Source organism: Trichosurus vulpecula, chromosome 2 (assembly GCF_011100635.1).
Source record: "Trichosurus vulpecula isolate mTriVul1 chromosome 2, mTriVul1.pri, whole genome shotgun sequence".
Lineage (NCBI taxonomy): Eukaryota > Metazoa > Chordata > Mammalia > Diprotodontia > Phalangeridae > Trichosurus > Trichosurus vulpecula.
The window spans coordinates 14,785,599-14,804,501 of record NC_050574.1 but is presented as its reverse complement, the minus strand read 5'-3'; the positions used below and the strand labels follow the sequence as shown (position 1 = coordinate 14,804,501).

The following is an 18,903-nucleotide window of genomic DNA, read 5'->3' as shown; positions in this document are numbered from 1 at the left end:
TATGAATTTACTTTGTTCACGGGAAAAAGTCAGCAGAACTTCAGAGCAAATACAAACAGAAATTACAAATAGCGAAAACAACACAAATCAACAAACAGGCTTCTAACTGTCTGACCATAGCCATACATACATAGTTACCAGAGAGAGAGAAGCACCAACATCTGGGTTTTCAAAGTTTGTGGGGCACCTTAATGGGTACCCAGAGTCTCATCTTCCGGTGTTTTGTGTACTTGAATACATTTTATACTGTCCAGAGTTATTTTAAGCATATGACACATGACTATGTGACTCTTACCTTGAATTGACCTTAAATCCCTCTTTTTCTTTTTATGTCAATTTTCTATAATCATGGCAAGGAGGAAAATAGATTAAATCTTTATCTCATAAGCTAATACGCCTTAGCTACCATAATAAGATAGGGATATGTAAGCTCAAAATGCTTTTTTCAACCTGAAATTATAGTTATTTTCACATCCAAAACTACTATAAAATGATTATTTGGATTTATTAGCAACGTGTTGCATATACAGTGAGGCCCTTCATATATCTCAGAGTATTGTGGGAATAGTTATGTTTTTGACTATGTTCCAACTGTGTTTCATCAGTTCGTGGGACTAAGGTGTAAATCTATTATTCAGTGAGGATATATTAGAAAATAATTTTGTACAATCAGTTATTTTAGAGGAGAGTAACTTTTGTTCTATCTTGTGACATCCTAAAGTACTTAGGTTCATTGGAGTAACATAATCATCTATATTGGTAATCATGGTGAGACTTTTTTTTTACTGTTTTCCCTTTTGGAGCACTGAAGTAATCAAGTGCCTTTGATGAGTCTGTCCTTTGTTTCTTTGACTAAACCCAGGAGTCTTTGATGAGCTGCTTAAGAAAGAAGAAAGCCTATTTCACATAGGTTTAAGTTGTATGGTTGCGATGTCCTTTGACCCTGAACAGGGTATGTAAACTCAGAGGTTAGTGTTTTGATGGGGCTCTACCTCACTGGAAATGTCATGTGATGTGCCCAGACAAGACTCTGGTTAGCCACTGGAGCCCCCTGGCTTTGAAAACCCAGATGTTGGTGCTTCTATGTCTGGTAACTATGTAATTCTTTGGTCAGGCAGCTAGAGGCCTGTCTGTTGATAAGTGTGTGTTTGCTCTATTTACATTGTCTCTGTTTGTAATTTCTGTTTGCATTTGCTCCAAAGTTCAGGGTGGTGGCTTTTCCCCCTGAAATAAGTGAATTATATATGTATGTTTAATTAAAGTGAAGTTCTTAACCCCTTAAAGTTGTTTTTCTTAGAAACACAGATCAAAGAACTTGTGCTGGGAGCCCTTCTGTGTGCTAGTGTTGTTGGTCTTCCCCCCACCCCACACAGCAGCTGCTAGCAGCAATGTTGTAACACCATCTCTAAAATAAATTCACCTTTTTGGACATTAAACTTAAGCAAAGAATTCATTTACTTACAAGACTCCAGCTTCTGGGATAAGAACTCACTTTGTGACAAAAACTGCTGGGAAAAATGGAAAATATTATGGCAGAACCTAGCATATAACAACATCTCACATCCTATACCAAGATAAAGTTGAAACTGGCACATGATTTAGACATACCATAAACAAATTAGGAGAGCAAGGAATAGTTTGCTTAACAGATCTATGGAAAAGGGTATAATTTATGACCAAACAAGATATAGAGAAAATAATGAAATGAAAATGGATAATATTTATTACATTAAATGAAAAAGGTTTGCACAAACAAAACCAATGCAATCAAGATTAGACGGAAAGCAGAAAGCTTGGGGAAAACTTTTTTTATAGCTAGTGTTTCTGACAAAGGTCTCACTTCTCAAATGTGTAGAGAATTAAGTCAAATTTATAAGAATACAAGTCATTCTTCAATTAAGTGGTCAAAAGTTATGAACAGGCAGTTTTCAGATGAAGAAGTTAAAGCTATCTATACTCATATAAAATGCTCTAAATCAGTACTTATTAGAGAAATGCAAACAAAAACCTCTGAGGTGCCACCTTACACCTATCAAATTGGCTATTATGACAGAAAACGAACATGATAAATGCTGGAGAAGTTGTGGGAACATTGGAATACTAATGTATTGTTTTTGGAGACCATTCTGGAGGGCAGTTTGGAACTATGCCTAAAGAGCAATCAAACCAATATCACTATTAGGTCTATATCCCAAAATGATTTCAAAAACTGGAAAAGGACCTATGTATATAAACATATTGATAGTAGCTCTTTTTGTGGTGGCAGAGAATTGGAAATTGAGGGATAGCATATCAATTGTGCAATGGCTGAGTAAGTTATTGTATATGAATGTAACGGAATACTATGCTGTTATAAGCAATGATGAACAGGAGGGCTTCAGAAAAACCTGGAGAGACTTGCATGAATTGATGGTGGGTGAAGTGAGAAGAATGAGGAGAACTCTGTCCAAAGTAACAGCCACATTGTGCAATGATCAACTATGATTGACTTAGCTCTTCTCAGCAATACAGTGATCTTAGAGAATTCCAAAAGACTCATGATGGAAAAAGCTATTCACTTCCAAAGAAAGAGCTATGGAGTCTGAATGCTCATCGAAGCATACTATTCTCATTTGTTTTTTTCTTTCTTGTGGTTTTTCCCTTTATTCTGATCCTTCTTTTGCAACATGACTCATGTGGAAATGTGCTTTATTTTAAAAAGAAGTCATAAACTTATAAACAATGTTGTTACTTTTGTGCTCATGTATAAGATTAGATCCCTAGGAACATGGGCAGCTACACTGAATATCTAAATTGGAGTGAACACTGTTGAGAAAATAACAAGGCCAGACGAATATATACTAAATTGTACTAAGATCTCTTTTGTTATACTGGAAACACATGGAGGAAGCTTTGCAGGTGGTCAACAATTCTGTGAGATTCCACCTTCAGAGCTACCAGCAACCAAGAACCAATCCATGAAAAATTATTTCCAGTGACCATATGAATATGTGAGACATATGGTATCTGAAGTCCAATTGAATATTAAATGGACATTGGAAGCGGGCTACTAGGATACAGAGTCATTTGAACATTGTATCACCTGGAAGATTTACCAAAGGGGACTGCTTCCAATGGATTTTTGCCACTCTTTTGCCTCAGTAGGAAACTTCTCTCTGGGACTTTGCACTGCCCATAGAGGATTGCCCTCTACACATTTGAGTGATCCATAAAAGTGCAAAGAGGGAATGGAGATGATACAATATATCCCTACTCAAATTAATCAGCATTTACTCAGGTTATTGTGATTTGATGGATGTCAAGGATTATGTTAATGAATTAAGCAGAATATGATTACTTTAGTTAATTATGTATGTCAACATTATGAGGATGAGTTATGAATGAATAATTTACCATGTACTAATGATTATATTCTTTGTATTTGACTTATAAGCTAGTTTCAGATTGTTAGTATGAAACCTAAGAAGAATGTAATTGTTGTACTACCTCCACCATTCTGTAGTAAGCTTTATTCGCTGGTGTAATATCCCCTCACTCTTATGAATCACTGCCATCCACTCTTTTGTAACCTTTGCTTCAAACTCACAATGTCTTTCGACCCTAGGATACTATAGGTCAAATACTAGGCTGTTATCATTCATAGAATGCCCTGTGATGTTGTTGAAAGGATGTTATGGCCTTTGGAAAGCTCTTCTGAGATGCTTGAGAGTTGATGACCTGTTGAAAGTCTCATGACCTTTAAAAGGCCTGTTCAAAAAGTGGTTATGATTGATGGACATTTTACTTAGTTAACCATAAGATCACCCACTTCCAGAATTGACAAATCAGTGAATTGTAATGACTCTTTCTATTTCTAATGTTCTCCCAAGTGTGTAAATGTAGACAGCACCAAAGAGGAGGAGTCCCTGCTCATAAGGAAGATCTTGGATTGAATTAATTAGGGATCCATGGACTTCCTACTATATTGACTAATGGTGCTTGGAGTTCTCAGTGACTTTTGTTGCAGATTGGAATTTTTTGGTCTACAAGTGTTCTTTCTGATTGGCTTAAAGTAAACACTGGTAGGGGTGTTTGAGTGATGCTTTTGAGTGAATATTGACCAGCCAAGTTCTTTCAACCTGGAGTCATTTTCTGAGGCCTGGTCTACATGTGAGGCATGTCTTAAGATGCTAAATATAGCAAAGAAAAGTACATTTTGAGGTATATCCTAGGTTGGAAGGGAAGGTTATTTTAACAGGTTAAGAGAGAGAATAAGTAAAGGCAGAAGTGGTTCTAGAAACATAGGGAGTTCTCTGAAGCCAGCAAGAAACAATTTTAATGAGGAGGAAATAAAGGTGTATTTAATGAAACTCATATGGTTATACTGACAATCTTGGCATTTTGGTTTTAAGATGGATTCAAGGGAAAACAAAAGAACAAGGGGCAAGTAAAGGAGGATGAATATAAAAGAGTACTACTGTCCTATAAGAAGAGTCAAGAGTGATAGATTTCATAATGTAACCCATGTAACAATGAATACTAAGGAGAAAATTGAGGAAGAAGAAAAGAGGAATAAAATAGATGCTTGAGACATACAGAATAATGTGAGTGGCTGAGCACAATAGAAGACAGAAATACTCAAGTCTTATTGCATCAGTTCTTTTTCTGACAAGGGAAATGATTTTAGAATCCTGAAGAATAGAATAAAAATGATACGTGGGAATTTAAAAATGAAGTTAAATAAGGAGATAGTGAGAGAATACTTATTCACCTTCGTTAAGTTTAGGCCATCAGACTTGCATGAACAACATCTTAGCATGTTAAAAGAACTGAGAGATGTGACTTCTAAGTCACTGCTGTCATTGTCTGAAGGATCATTGAGAATGAGTGTGGTGTTTCATGTCTGAAGGGAAGCATTTCCATTTCTGTAAAATAAAATAGATGAAGTCTGTAAAGTAGAGGCTGGTCAGCCTGACTTTGATTCATTGCAAAAGAAAACAGCTGACTAATGGATTGCATTCGTTACTACAAAGTGTCTTTGCTTCTTCAAGAACAGTTCACGATGGAAACTTATAACCTACATTATAGCAGAACTAGGTAGATTCTAAATTGGTGGAATGAGTGCACAGAAAAAAATCATCTTAACCAGTTAGAGTCAACTTGGAGGAAGAAAGATCTGTCCTTGGCCCTGTGCTTTTTAATGTTTTTATTAATGATTTGGATGAAGGTTTGGTTTGAGCACATAGCTGATTTTTAACCTGAGAAGGATAGCTACCGTGTCATTTGACAAAGTCAGAATTCTGAAAGGTCTCAATAGGTAAGAATGTTGGCCAAAATCTAACAAGATGAAGCTGAATAAGGGCCTATTTATAATGTTACATTTGGTTTAAAAAATCAACTCTGCAATGCAAGTTGGGGGAGGCATGGCATCCATCACAGACATTCACCCGAAAAATAAATACTGAGATTTCAACCTGGCATAGTGACAGTGCAACCACTGGATTTATTTAGGATATCTGAGTACAAATCTTGCTGCATATTTATTAGGTATATGATGATTAACGAATCACTTTGGTCAAATATCAGAGTATCAGTGTTCTAGTTTACTCACCTATAAAATATACTACCTACCTCAAAGGGCTTTTGTGAGGGGAAAAAGTTTCCAAATCTTAAAATACCACAGAAATGCAAGCTGCTGTAATTTTAGTGGCCTTCAAGGTGAATAAGTCAGAAGTATAATGAGTCAGACAAAATGGCTTATTGAGTGTGATTCCAACCTACATTAAAAGCATGGTACAGTGTTTCACCAAGAGGTGAAACAAATATCTGCATCTAAAGTTTAATGCAGAGAAAATAACCAAACCTGTAACCTAATGTACAATTAGCCTCACGTGAGCTTTCTGGGACATTCATCCAATTTAAGGAAATAAATCAGTTCAATCAATGATTTAACTCTATTTTGATGACTTCACACTGTAATTATCTACATTTTATCCTGTATGTGTCTTTTATGTATACATAATTGTTTGTTGTTGTCTCCCCAATTTCATGTGCTTGAGACTGTGCTTCAATCCTTTTCCTCCTCTTTAATTTGAATGTATTAATCTTTTTATACCTTGCTTGAGGTCAAAGGCCTTATTTAACATTAATATTGTACAGATTGAGGAGAGGAAAATGGGTGAACCAAATCTGTGATTTTTTTATCGTAGGAAACCTTAGTGAAAAAATTCCCTCATCCTATAGATATTCACACCTGATCAGCAGTCTTAGAATTTTCTGGAGTCTTGAGAAGCTAGTGACTTGTCAAGGATCATAGAGCCAATCTATGTCAGAGGCAGAAAGTGACCACTTCTTTCTGATGCCTATGCCAGCTCTCTATCCTCTCCTCCATGGTACCCTCAATTCTTGTTGTTATTGTGCCCTTTAGATCAGTGCTAGCTGCCAAATAACCACCTTATTTACAAATCTACTTGGTTCATTTTTATTTAAAATAATGATGATAATTTTTTTGTCTTGGCAGCCACTATTGGGAAGAGAAAGAGATAAACAGACTAGGGTGGACTAGGGAGTGTTGAATGAATGAATTATGACCTAAATGGGATTAGGGTGACTGGACACATAAAATGGCATTTAGTTTTTGCACAAACCTTCATATCGAAAAAGTTTTGGTGTATCGCTTCCTTACAAATGGTGAAATCTTGACCAAGTGGAGCCTGGGGGAAAAACTGCCCCACTTTCACTAGAACCTCATCATAATTAGGCAGCATCCGAAAGTTCATGATATCATATCTAGCCACAGGATTCTTTTCCTCATTCAAATCCACCTGGTCCCCAGCAGTGTTGTTAAAGGAAATATTCCTCAGAGATGAATGAAGCTAGATGGGGAAAGAATTGAGTCACTCGCTTATGTGCACAGGCAGGGGAAAACAGGACCAAGATCAATGGTCCAGGCAGGAAACCTAGTAGCATATTCATTCACCCATTCACTCAATAATTTATTTTCTCATAAAGCAAACATTTTCTAAGCACATCCTCTATATAAAGAATCATTACAGGTGCTGAAGTTTCAATGCCTTAAGATTGTGTTATTGTTATAGAAGTAATTTTTAAAAGTCCTTCTTTTTATTTGGATTTACATAAGAAGGAAACTCAAAAAATTATCATTAATAGAATTGCTACCATCCCTCTCATGCCACCTTGAACACATTAAATTCTTACTTGGGAGTCTGATGAGATAACTCATGTAATGTACTTTGCAAACCTTAGAGTGCTATGTAAATGTTAGATATTATTGCTACTACTGCCACTCTTTCTTCTTCTTCTTCTTCTTCTTCTTCTTCTTCTTCTTCTTCTTCTTCTTCTTCTTCTTCTTCTTCTTCTTCTTCTTCTTCTTCTTCTTCTTCTTCTTCTTCTTCTTCTTCTTCATCTTCTTCGTCTTCTTCTTCTCCTCCTCCTCTTTCCTCCTCCTCTTCCCTATTCCTCCTCCTCCTCTTCTTCTTCTACTACTACTACTTCTGCTCCTACTCCTACTGTAACTCCAGCTTTAAAAATTAAATTAAATTAAATCACAACCCAGCAATTATCATTCAATCATCCATCCATTTGGTGATACTGATGGAGTCCAGGTGAATGGGCAATGGGGAGAATGGTTGAACATTTCTCATGCTAAGTCTCTGATTATCTCTTAAATTTTTTATAATGAAGTAATATCCTATTAGGAAAGCATTATTAGGATATATTTTTAAAAATATCCTTAATTTCTTTTAAAGAATGGCACTAAAGATTTTTTTCTAATTGAGTCACAAGAAACTCCACTGAGTCTTTAGATTGGGACTGGGGAAAGTGAATGGTATTCTTCTAAAACATGGTTTTTAAAAACATTTTTAATGGTCCATTTTGCAGAATGATGAAGCCTATGTATCTCTTCTCAAAACCATCTTCCTTTGTTTTTAATTTCTCATGGAAAAATTCTAAATTTCAGTTAGAAGTTAGCAAGAATAATGATGTAAATTTTTCGTATTCATTTTCATGGATTTTTTGCAATCTATCTTCATACTTCTTGAGTGCCATTGTCTAATGTTAGACCTCAGACTAACAACCCCATGTCCTAAAATGATGACTCTAAATTCTCCACTTAATTAAAGCTGAGGCTACCATCACTTTTCTCAAAGATTAGTGATTTCTTAGAAGCCTGCTTTTCATATTTGTCATGGGTTGGCACTGAGAAGGGTTTATGTATAAGGCCCTGTTCTAAAGCATATAGAATGAGAAAAAATGGGAATTAACCTGAAAGAAAGGAAGTGGCACATATAAAGAGGGTAGTTAGATTTCATCATGTTCCTGCATCTAACAATTTAGTCACTGTTTCTAAAAAACCAATTCAACATGCATTTTACATTGGATTCAAAGCAACTCTCCTAGGTATTAGGTTTGAGAAAATCTTTCCTGTAGTTCTGAGGGAAAGACTCAGACCTTCAGAAAGAACGTGTCCAAAACAATGCTTTGCAGCTACAGGTAAGTCCTCAGTATTATCATATATCCATAGTGAACAAACTCTTAATGTTTCCAAAGGAAGTGAAACCAAGAAAATCATGTAAAACAAAGAAGGTGACACAGGGGCATGCCAAGAAAAAGCAAGGTAAATGCCTATGCCAAGGAAAGTAGCAAACCAAGAATGTCCACTTGTGAGCCTGGGGATACCAATGGACATCACCTGAGGAATAGAGGACATTACCTGCCATGGTTGAGGCACCAGGTCCCCTTCATCTCTCATAGATCCGATTTCTGATCCAGCATGGAGCATTTCATGAAGAGCCCAGGCCACAGCATACACAGCATTGTAGAGCAAGTAACTGAGGCTAGACATGGTCATGTCAAAATGGTGCAAAGGAAGCATCTCCAAGGAAGCATTCAGGGAACAGTTTTCTTGCTCCAATTTGGTTGGCCTATCTGGGCACTCAAATGCTGAGACCCAGAAACTCTTAAGGAAAATGTCTTCTGGGTATTTGGTTGGAGTGACTGTCCTGAGAAAAGCTTTGAAACCAGGAATCTCCCTTGTGTGATGTGAAAATATGAGAGCTCCATGAAAAGCTTCACCATCACGATGGTAGGGTCTCATGGTGACATCCCAGTGTGATGTGATAATACATACCTTCCAAAATCCAAATAAAGGTGGTTGAGAATATCTCAGGATCATTAGTGAGTCTGTATCACCATGGATAATGATCACCTTGGCTGATGATGCCATAATTCTGGGCATAAAAGATACTAAGGATTCAGCATGGCGTCTCTCACTGACAGGGATCTTCTCTGTGAAGGCCACACAAGCTTTGTTCCTTCTCATCTCTTCTCCCATGTCCCAGAGGAACTTCTCACCTCTCATGTCATCTGTGACAACCAGCCCCACCCATGTCCAGCCAAAATGTAGTAGCAGCTGGACAATGCCCGGGTGCAGGGAGGAGTCCTGAGGGGCCATCTGGTAGAGGGAAGGGAACTGGGCCTTGTCACTCAGGGCAGGGTCAAATGGGCCATAGCTTATCTGGATGGGAAAGAAAGATGGGTCTCCCTGGGCTATCTGAAAGCGATTCTGGTGCATAGCAACAAATCTCAATATATTACCCAATCTACCTATGTTCATTAGGCAAAAAATAGAGAGGGCTGCTCTAGTTGAGGACAGTGGGTGGAATGCTGATTACTTGACCATTAGTCCAGCTGAAAGACAATGGTTAGAGAACAGAATACTCTGATGCTACTGGTTTTAAATCCTTCACTTCCCTGAATCCTCTGTGACTTCTTTCCCAATAGTGAAGGATTTCTCCTGACTCACTGTCCTCGTTTGTGGTCCTAAAGAAGTTTCCTGGAAAAACCGACACATTTTTACTATGCGTTGGAGATGGTGGTCATTAAGAAGTGATTCTTTCTTCACTCAAAGTGGAGTTCCTCAAGAATGGTGTTGTTAAAACCAACATGTCTGGCAAATAGATATATGCTCATGTATATGAGGCAGGTAGGTTTCACAGTAGATAGAACTCTAGGCCTTGCGTCAGGAAGCTCTAAATTCATACCCAGTGTCAGACACTTAACTGTGTGGCCCTGGGCAAGTGTCTTAACCACTGTTTACCTCAACTGAAAAACGGGCAAAATAATAGCCCCGAATTTCCAGTGCTGTTGTATGAATCAAATAAGATATTTCGTAATCCTCCAAACTTTATTTACCTGCTGTTTAGTATTTTTAATAGTAATTGAAATAACTGTTTTACATATGTTTGCAATGTTGATGACTCATTGGAAATAATACATTTTTTAGGAATAGAAACCTGTTTAATCATTTGGGTAAAGAATATCCTTGTGCCAATGCAGAACAGCATCCTTTATGCAACACTTAGGTTTAGAACAACCTAGCAGGAGTGAGGAATCTGGATCCTGGAGGCCACATGTGGCCTTCTTGGTCCTTGGGTGTGGCCTTTTGACTGAGGCCAAGTTTGACAGAACAAATCCTTTTATTAAGGGCATTTGTTCTATGAAGTTTGGAGGCTGCAGGTTCCCCACCCTTGAAGAGCAATCAGAGTTTAAGTGAGTTACCCAAAGTCATGTAGCCGATTGATTGCCCAGACCCTGGTTTCACTCTCCCTGCCCCTGGGCTCACTCCGCCCATCCCTGTGTTCACTCTCCTAGCCCCCATTCACACTGGCAGGGCAGGTTCCTAGGGAACAATTGGCCACTTCTCACCTCAGGCTTCAAGGGGTAACCATGAGAGACTGGACATGTCTTTCTCATGTAACTGCTGATTAGTCCCTAGCATGAGACTCTCCCTTCTCCCCTCCTGTTGAATATTAGTCCATATAAATTAGCAAACCAAAGTTAATTATCTTTTACAAATAATTATTTACCAAAGTCATACAATAAAAATAGTTCATTCAAATATTCATCCCAAGAACTAAAAAAGAGCCAGGAATAACATAACCTCTAAGACTAAAAGTAAGAGCTCACACAAGTCATTTAAATTCTCTGAACCTCAGGTTTTGTTGTCTTTGGAATTAGAAAATCAGGTTACATGATTTGCAATGGCTCTTCCTGGTCTAAAAAGTAAATTACTACAATCTGTTCAGTAAAAGGACTACACATTTTTCTCCACAACTCATGATGTTATGGTGTGGATGCAAAACTGAGGTTCCTAAGGACATGCCAACGGAGTTCAAATGGAAAGACAAGGCCTGCCAAGAAGCTTGACTGAATCGGAACAAATACGAGAAAGTTAGCCACCAGGTGAGGAATTTTCTTGGCAATAACTTCTGGGCCCCAATGACACTAAGATTTGGGGTAGGAAGGGCAATATGAATGCCTGTCATGCTGATGACATCTAAGCCCTATTGAGGTATGAATTTCATTCTAGCCGCACTGCCTCAGGCAAAGAAAATGAATTTTGAGTCAGAAAGCCCTCAGTTTAAATCTTGCCTCAACACTTAGATACTATGTGGCATCTAGGTAGCACAGAGTATTGGGTCTAGAGGTAGGAAAACCTGAGTTGAAATACAACATTAGTCAGTTATAAGCTGTGTGACCCTGGGCAAATCACTTAATTTCTTTCTTTTTTTTAAATTTTTTTAAAATTGATTTAACATATTTAGTTTTCAGCATTGATTTTCACAAGAGTTTGAATTACAAATTTTCTCCCCATTTCTACCCTCCCACCCGCTCCAAGATGGTGTATATTCTGGTTGCCCTGTTCCCCAGTCAGCGCTCCCCTCTGTTACCCCACTCCCCTCCTGTCCCCTTTTCCCTTCCTTTCTTGTAGGGCAAGATAAATTTTTACGCCCCATTGCCTGTGTATCTTATTTTCTTGTTGCATGCAAAAACATTTTTGTTTGTTTTTGAACATCTGTTTTTAAAACTTTGAGTTCCAAATTCTCTCCTCTCTTCCCTTCCCACCCACCCTCCCTAAGAAGTCAAGCAATTCAACATAGGCAACATGTGTATCATTATGTATAACCCTTCCACAATACTCATGTTGTGAAAGACTAACTATATTTTGCTCCTTCCCAACCCATCCCCCTTTATTGAATTTTCTCCCTTGACCTGGTCCCCTTTCAAAAGTGTTTGTTTTTGACTACCTCCACCCCCATCTGCCCTCCCCTCCATCATCCCCCCCATTTTTTTATCTTCTTCCCTCTTCTTTCCTGTGGGGTAAGATTCCCAATTGGGTATGTATGGTATTCCCTCCTTAGGCCAAATCTGATGAGAGCAATATTCACTCATTCCCCCCTCATCCGCCCTCTCCCCTCCTCCCACAGAACTGCTTCCTCTTGCCACCTTTATGGAAGATAATCCATCCCATTCTATCTCTCCTTATCTCCCTCTCTCAGTATGTTCCTCTCTCATCCCTTAATTTGATTTTATTTCTTTTAGATATCTTCCCTTCATCTTCAACTCACCCTGTGTCCACTCTCTCCCTCTCTCCCTCTCTCTCTCTCTCTCTCTCTCTCTCTCTGTATATATATATATATATATATATATATATACATACACACATAGATATATACATACATATACATTCACCCGTATATATACATAAACATATATGTATGCATATTCCCTTCAGCTACCCTAATACTGAGGTCTCATGAATCATACTTGTCATCTTTCCATGTAGGAATGTCAACAAAACAGTTCACCTTTAGTAAGTCCCTTGCAATTTCTTTTTCTTGTTCTTTTTCTTGATTACCTTTTCATGCTTCTCTTGATTCTTGTGTTTGAAAGTGAAATTTTCTATTCAGTTCTGGTCTTTTCACTGAGAAAGCTTGAAAGTCCTCTATTTTATTGAAAGTCCATATTTTGCCTTGGAGCATGATACTCAGTTTTGCTGGGTAGGTGATTCTAGGTTTTAATCCTAGCTCCATTGACCTCCGGAATATCGTATTCCAAGCCCTTCGATGTCTTAATGTAGAAGCTGCCAGATCTTGGGTTATTCTGATTGGGTTTCCACAATACTCAAATTGTTTCTTTCTGGCTGTTTGCAGCATTTTCTCCTTGATCTGGAAGCTCTGGAATTTGGCAACAATATTCCTGGGAGATTTCTTTTTGGGATCTATTTGAGGAGGCGATCGATGGATTCTTTCAATTTCTATTTTGCCCTGTGGCTCTAGAATATCAGGGCAGTTCTCCTTGATAATTTCTTGAAAGATGATATCTAGGCTCTTTTTTTGATCATGGCTTTCAGGTAGTCTGATAATTTTTAAATTATTTCTCCTGGATCTATTTTCCAGGTCAGTGGTTTTTCCAATGAGATATTGCACATTGTCTTCCATTTTTTCATTCCTTTAGTTCTGTTTTATAATATCCTGATTTCTCATAAAATCACTAGCTTCCACTTGCTCCATTATAATTTTTAAAGTAGTATTTTCTTCAGTGGTCTTTTGGACCTCCTTTTCCATTTGGCTAATTCTGCCTTTCAAGGCATTCTTCTCCTCATTGGCTTTTTGGAGCTCTTTTGCCATTTGAGTTAGTCTATTTTTTAAGGTGTTGTTTTCTTCAGTGTATTTTTCAGTATTTTTTTGGGTCTCCTTTAGCAAGTCATTGACTTGTTTTTCACGGTTTTCTTGCATCCTTCTCATTTCTCTTCCCAATTATTTCTCTACTTCTCTAACTTGCTTTTCCAAATCCTTTTTGAGCTCTTCCCTGGCCTGGGACCAGTTCATGTTTTTGTTGGAGACTTTTGGTGTAGGCTCTTGCACTTTATTGACTTCTTTAGGCTGTATGTTTTGGTCTTCTTTGTCACCAAAGAAACAATGCAAAGTCTGAGACTGAATCTTAGTGCGTTTTCGCTGCCTGGCCATATTCCCAGCCAACTAACTTGACCTTTGAGTTTTTCAGTGGAGTATGACTGCTTGTAGACTAGAGAGTTCTATGTTCCAAGTTTGTGGGGGGAGGTGCCGGCTCTGCCACACCAGTACTGCTCCTTCCCCAACCCCCAACCCAGACTGGGCTTAGATCTTCAGCAGGCTGTACACTCCTGCTCTGATTCGCCACTTAATTCCTCCCACCAGGTGGGCCTGGAGCCGGAAGTAACAACAGCTGTAGCTGCCCCACCTTCGCTGCCCCCGGGGCTGGAAGCCGAACGGCGAACTCCTTCTACTCCCGCAGCTTTTCCCACTAACCTTCTCAGCAGTCTTTGGTGTTTGTGGTTTGAAGAGTCTGATAACTGCCGCAGCTCACTGATTCAGGGTGCTAGGGCCCCCTCCGCCTGGCTTCTGGTCTGGATGGTCCATGCCGTTCAGGCTGGGTTCTGCTCCACTCCGTTCCCAGCTCCCAGCTCCGTGTGGGCTAGACCTCACCCAGAGACTATCCAGGCTGTCCTGGGCTGGAGCCCTGCTTCCCTCTGCTGTTTTGTGGGTTCTGCCGTTCTAGAATTGGTTCAGAGCCATTTTTTATAGGTTTTTGGAGGGACTCGCTACAGAGCTCACGCTAGTCCCTGCTTACCAGCCGCCATCTTGGCTCCGCCCCCCCAAATCACTTAATTTCTATCTGCTACAATTTCTTCAACTGTAAAAGGAAAATTAATAAAAGTACCTACCTCCCAGGATGATTTTAAGGGTCAAATGATATCATATTCTTAAAGCACTTAACATAGTGTGTGGCACTTAGTAGGTACTTAAAGAAACAAACTTCCATCATTTCTCCCTTCCATCTCTGTAATGCTGGACAAGTCACTTCATCTCAAAGAGAGGGGCAAGAGATGGCAGGTTCAAGATTCCCTACCTGTGGTAATCTGTAGAGCTCCATAAGGGTCCCCATCTGGACAGAAAGAGCAGATGTGGCTCCTCCAATAACAGCCATGGACTTGTCCTGTCTCTGACAACTATAGTTTGGGATGATCCTGTCCTGTCCTGAAAGCCACCTCAGGGAGCTCTCCAAGGTCCTGGCATCACTATGGTAGGTGTTGTAGATGTGAAATCCCAGGGTAGTATTAGGAAGCAGCCTGGAGTCCCTGTTGATCTCCTCCACAGCAAACATCAGGGCTAGGACCTGCTGGTAATTTTTGTGTAGCCACCTGCAGGAAGTGGGGAGATCAGAAGCTAGTAACAAATACTTGGGAGCGCATGGGCTTGAAGGAGACAAATTCAGCCAAGCTAAGTCCAGAGCATAGGGCCCAGGGCAAAAGAAGCTTGGTCTGTGGATCAGAATACCCCATTTTCACATGACTTGCACCCCTTTGCTGTTGACCTGTCTGAAAAATTGGAGTGTGAGTCATGGAGAGGGAAATTCTCCAGAATTCCTAACTGGGAGGGCTACTTGGAATGCTCTCTCTTCCTGCCTCTGTCTCCTGACCTCTTTTCCTTCCTTCATGATTGAGCTCAAATATCTCCTTTATAAGAAGTCTTGCACATCCCCTCATGGTTAATGCCTTTCCTTTGAAATTATCTCCCATTACAATGTATATACTTTCCATTCATACAGGTGTTTGAGTATTGTCTCCCTCATTAATATATCAGCTCTTTAAATGAATGGACCTCATTTTTGCCTTTCTTTGTATCCCTAACACTTAGCCGAGTGTCTGGCATGTAGTAAGCACTTAAGAAATGATTGTTGCCTGACTCCCTGAACTGAGTCACTCAGGTATTTTATTCAACAAATGTGTACTGAGCAGTTATTATGTGAAATGCACTGTACAAGTAAGAGTGTTTCCCTGACCTCAGTTTCACAACCTCAGCTAGGAGACATACACACTAATAACCCCATTTTCTGGTAGACTGTAATCCCACATTCATGGTATTACACACACCAGCAGTTTAGGGAAGGGGGATGTACCCTTGGGCTCAGTGTTTTCCGTCAAGAGGCCGCATTTATCCCTTATGGCAAATCCTCCCAGGGATGAGCGAGCTATTGGAAACATATCTCTTCCTAGCTCATAACAACCTGGTTCATTCCACAAAGTTTCTTTGGAAATTTTATCTTTCAAGGGAAAGTGTGAAAGGGGTTAAATCTACAAGGAGGCAAAGAGTGATTGGAGAGAGCATGCTCACTGAGCCCAGTAAGGCTAGGACCTCTTGTTGTATATCTCAGTCTATCTGAAGCCTCAGTTTCTTGGATTTGTATCTAACACAGGCTCATCTTTTCTTGTATTGTACACTTAGAACCCCTTATCAGATCCATTGTCATGACTCAGGGAGGATCCTTGGGCAGAAAAATGTTTGGGAAGCTCATTTCAGAGTATGAATGGCAAGACTAGTTGTAGGTACCCAGTTGCCTTGGTTGTGTCCCTTCTGCACAAATGAGCCTGGCCCCAAATTAGAAGCGCTATTGGTCTCAAAGAAGTATCTGGTGGCACAATCAATTCACCTTGACTAGTGGAGGACTCTGCACATGCATTCTCTAATGATTTGGGAGTAGACTCCTTCATTTCATCTGCTTAAGTGAAAGATGACACATAACTTTGCTAGTGTTCATCCTTACTGTTGTTCACAATCTACATTTATTAGGTATTTGTTAAGCATATCAGAAAGGCCTCTCTGGCCATGCTCTCTTGGAGGTTCAGTTTCCTCATCTGTAAATTATGAATAATAATATGCAGGCTACCTGCCTCTCATAGGAAATGCTTAGTGTGTGCAAATGCATGAGCGCACACACACACACACACACACACACACACACACGGGGCTGCCCACTTTTCCGGTCAGGTTCTTTGCAGGACAACAGATGCTAATACTTGGTTGCATGCAATGATGTGGCACACTTGCTCATTCCCTGGGATGGGTGCCCATACCAAATATCCATCATCCAGGAAAGAAAAAATATGATTTTGAAGTTGCCATTTATACGACACCTTAGTGTTACAAAAATTATAAACATTATGCCAATGATTGTCACAATCCCCTAAGAGATAGCTACTATTATTATCCTCATTTTCACACGAGGAAACTGAGCCTTAAAGTGGTATACAACAGCTATGTTATTATACTGCTGTTACTCAGAATCACACCTAATAATTGCCTGAGGCTAGATTTAAAACCAGATTCCTACAAGTCTAGCACTCCTCCTGCTTGGGTTCCCAGTGTGTCAGTACCTCCCTCCTTCCTCTTCAGCAAGGACAGCCTGGCAGTCAGAGCAGGGAAGACAGATGGACCTTGTCCCAGACAATTTGATAAAGGACAAGGTCTTCCTTCTTCTTAGACTCCAGTGGTCACAGGAAAGATACAAATGGCAATAATGTGGCCCCTCCTAGTTCGTAATTGAGGGAAAGGATTTTTTAATGCATTCTGGCAATACGGTGGAGCAGGTCAGAAGTTTCCAGGCTTTCCACAGTTCTTCCATAAGCAAATAGAAAATGACCATGAAATGGATGTAGAGCAACAAAAATCTAGGGGTGAAGCAATTGTCCTCGTAAGAGAATTTTAGAAGACTTCAGAAAAGATAGGATCTCCAGGGCCAAGTTATGGATTGAGTGAAGTGTAAACACAAGGGAAATTCCACTGAATCAACAAATAGTAGGCACTGAAGGAAGCAGACTAGACCTCAAGAAATTTTATCCCACATACTTTTACCTCACAGACTAGGAACTTTCAACTCCAGAACTTTTACATTACAAACTTTTGTCTAAGAATAGCAGACAGCTGATTGGGGGAAGACCGAAGAACCTCCTGTTCCCTCCCCCCACACCTGTTGTTTCTAGAAGCCAGGCCTAGTGATGCTGATCAGAAATGATGCCAAACTGTGGCTGTGGGCAAAGAGGAGTGAGCACAAGCCTGGGGAGTGTGGTACTGCAGGAAGCAAGAACCTTTTCATTACAGCTTGGCTGGGAACCTAACTGTGGCTTAAGGGGGGAGGAGAGGCTTCTCTGAGGTTGGGTTCCCAGAGTTCAGAAAACAGCTTACTTACCGTAAGGAGGATCTGAAGCCTAGGTCTACATTGTCTACAGATTTTGAGGATAGATAAAAGCCTAAAAAAGGACAAGAAAAGTCACAGACAAGAAGATAGAGAAAGTCCCCAGGAGCTGGGGATTGAATACTCAGGCTTACTGATCTGTTTCCTAAGATGAAAGCCCAGGCACCTGTTCACTTACTGGTGTGCATTACAAGCCTTGTGTGGATGCTCAGCTCCTGTGAAACTCTTCACTGCCATTAAGTACAGGGGGAAAAACCCACCAATGACCAGGTCTCCATCTCTGTGGACTTGTGGGTTGATTTGCTCAAAGCAGGGGAAGTTTTCTTCCCTGAATAATGAAGAGGGTATGTTCAGGAGCAAGAAGAGGGTCATCGTTAAAAACATTGGGGCCTGTGTCCTGAGCAGTGCCCCAAACTCTGAGCCTGTGAGCAGCCAGGGCATCGACAGCCACTGCTTGAGTTACACTTCAATGGGAAAATCGTTCTTTATCTGACAAGTGCCTTCTCTGGACAGATACCCAGACACTTGTCATTCTCTGCCACTGCAGCACACAGAGCAGAAGTCCAACTCCTGTCCAGGAGCCAAGCTGCAGGAACCAGGTGTTATTTATAATCCTGGTAATGATGGGAGGGGGTCTGGTCCCTGGTTGGTGAAGGTGCATGTATCAAGAAGGAGCTTGAGGGAGCTTCACTGCCTGGGGTTCTGCACCTGAATTTTGGCCTCCAAGGGAAAACCCAAAGAAAAATATGTTTGGTCATCTTCCTCCCCCTTCTCAGCAAATCCCCATGGTAATCCGGCAGCCTGTTGTCTCAATGACACTTGCTGAGCCTTGGAAACTTGTGTGTAGCTGATACAGCAAAACTCCTGGGACTCAGAGAGGGGCCTGAGTTGGATCAGGTGTGATCAGCCCTGATTCACTGAGAAGAGGGGAGAATGAGCTGAAATTAGTGGTACTGCCAGCCTCCTCAATCAGGCCCTAACATTCTGTGAGTTCAGAAGCACATGTCTTCTGATGCCAGGGCCTGAAAAACCCCTTCTTCAATGGCC

At 40.1% G+C, this 18,903-nt stretch overlaps 1 protein-coding gene across 1 annotated transcript in view; it reads right to left on the bottom strand.

Annotated features, from left to right (window-relative positions):
- Positions 1-18,240, bottom strand: part of LOC118837813 (vomeronasal type-2 receptor 26-like) — a 35,550-nt gene extending 17,310 nt beyond the window's left edge. The window contains exons 1-5 of the mRNA XM_036744910.1: positions 18,035-18,240; positions 14,734-15,025; positions 8,714-9,517; positions 6,627-6,854; positions 3,600-3,608 (exon numbers count right to left, since the gene is read on the bottom strand). Coding sequence (XP_036600805.1) covers positions 3,600-3,608; positions 6,627-6,854; positions 8,714-9,517; positions 14,734-15,025; positions 18,035-18,240 — 1,539 coding nt within the window. The remainder of the gene's footprint in view (positions 1-3,599; positions 3,609-6,626; positions 6,855-8,713; positions 9,518-14,733; positions 15,026-18,034) is intronic.
- Positions 18,241-18,903: the final 663 nt, after the last annotated feature.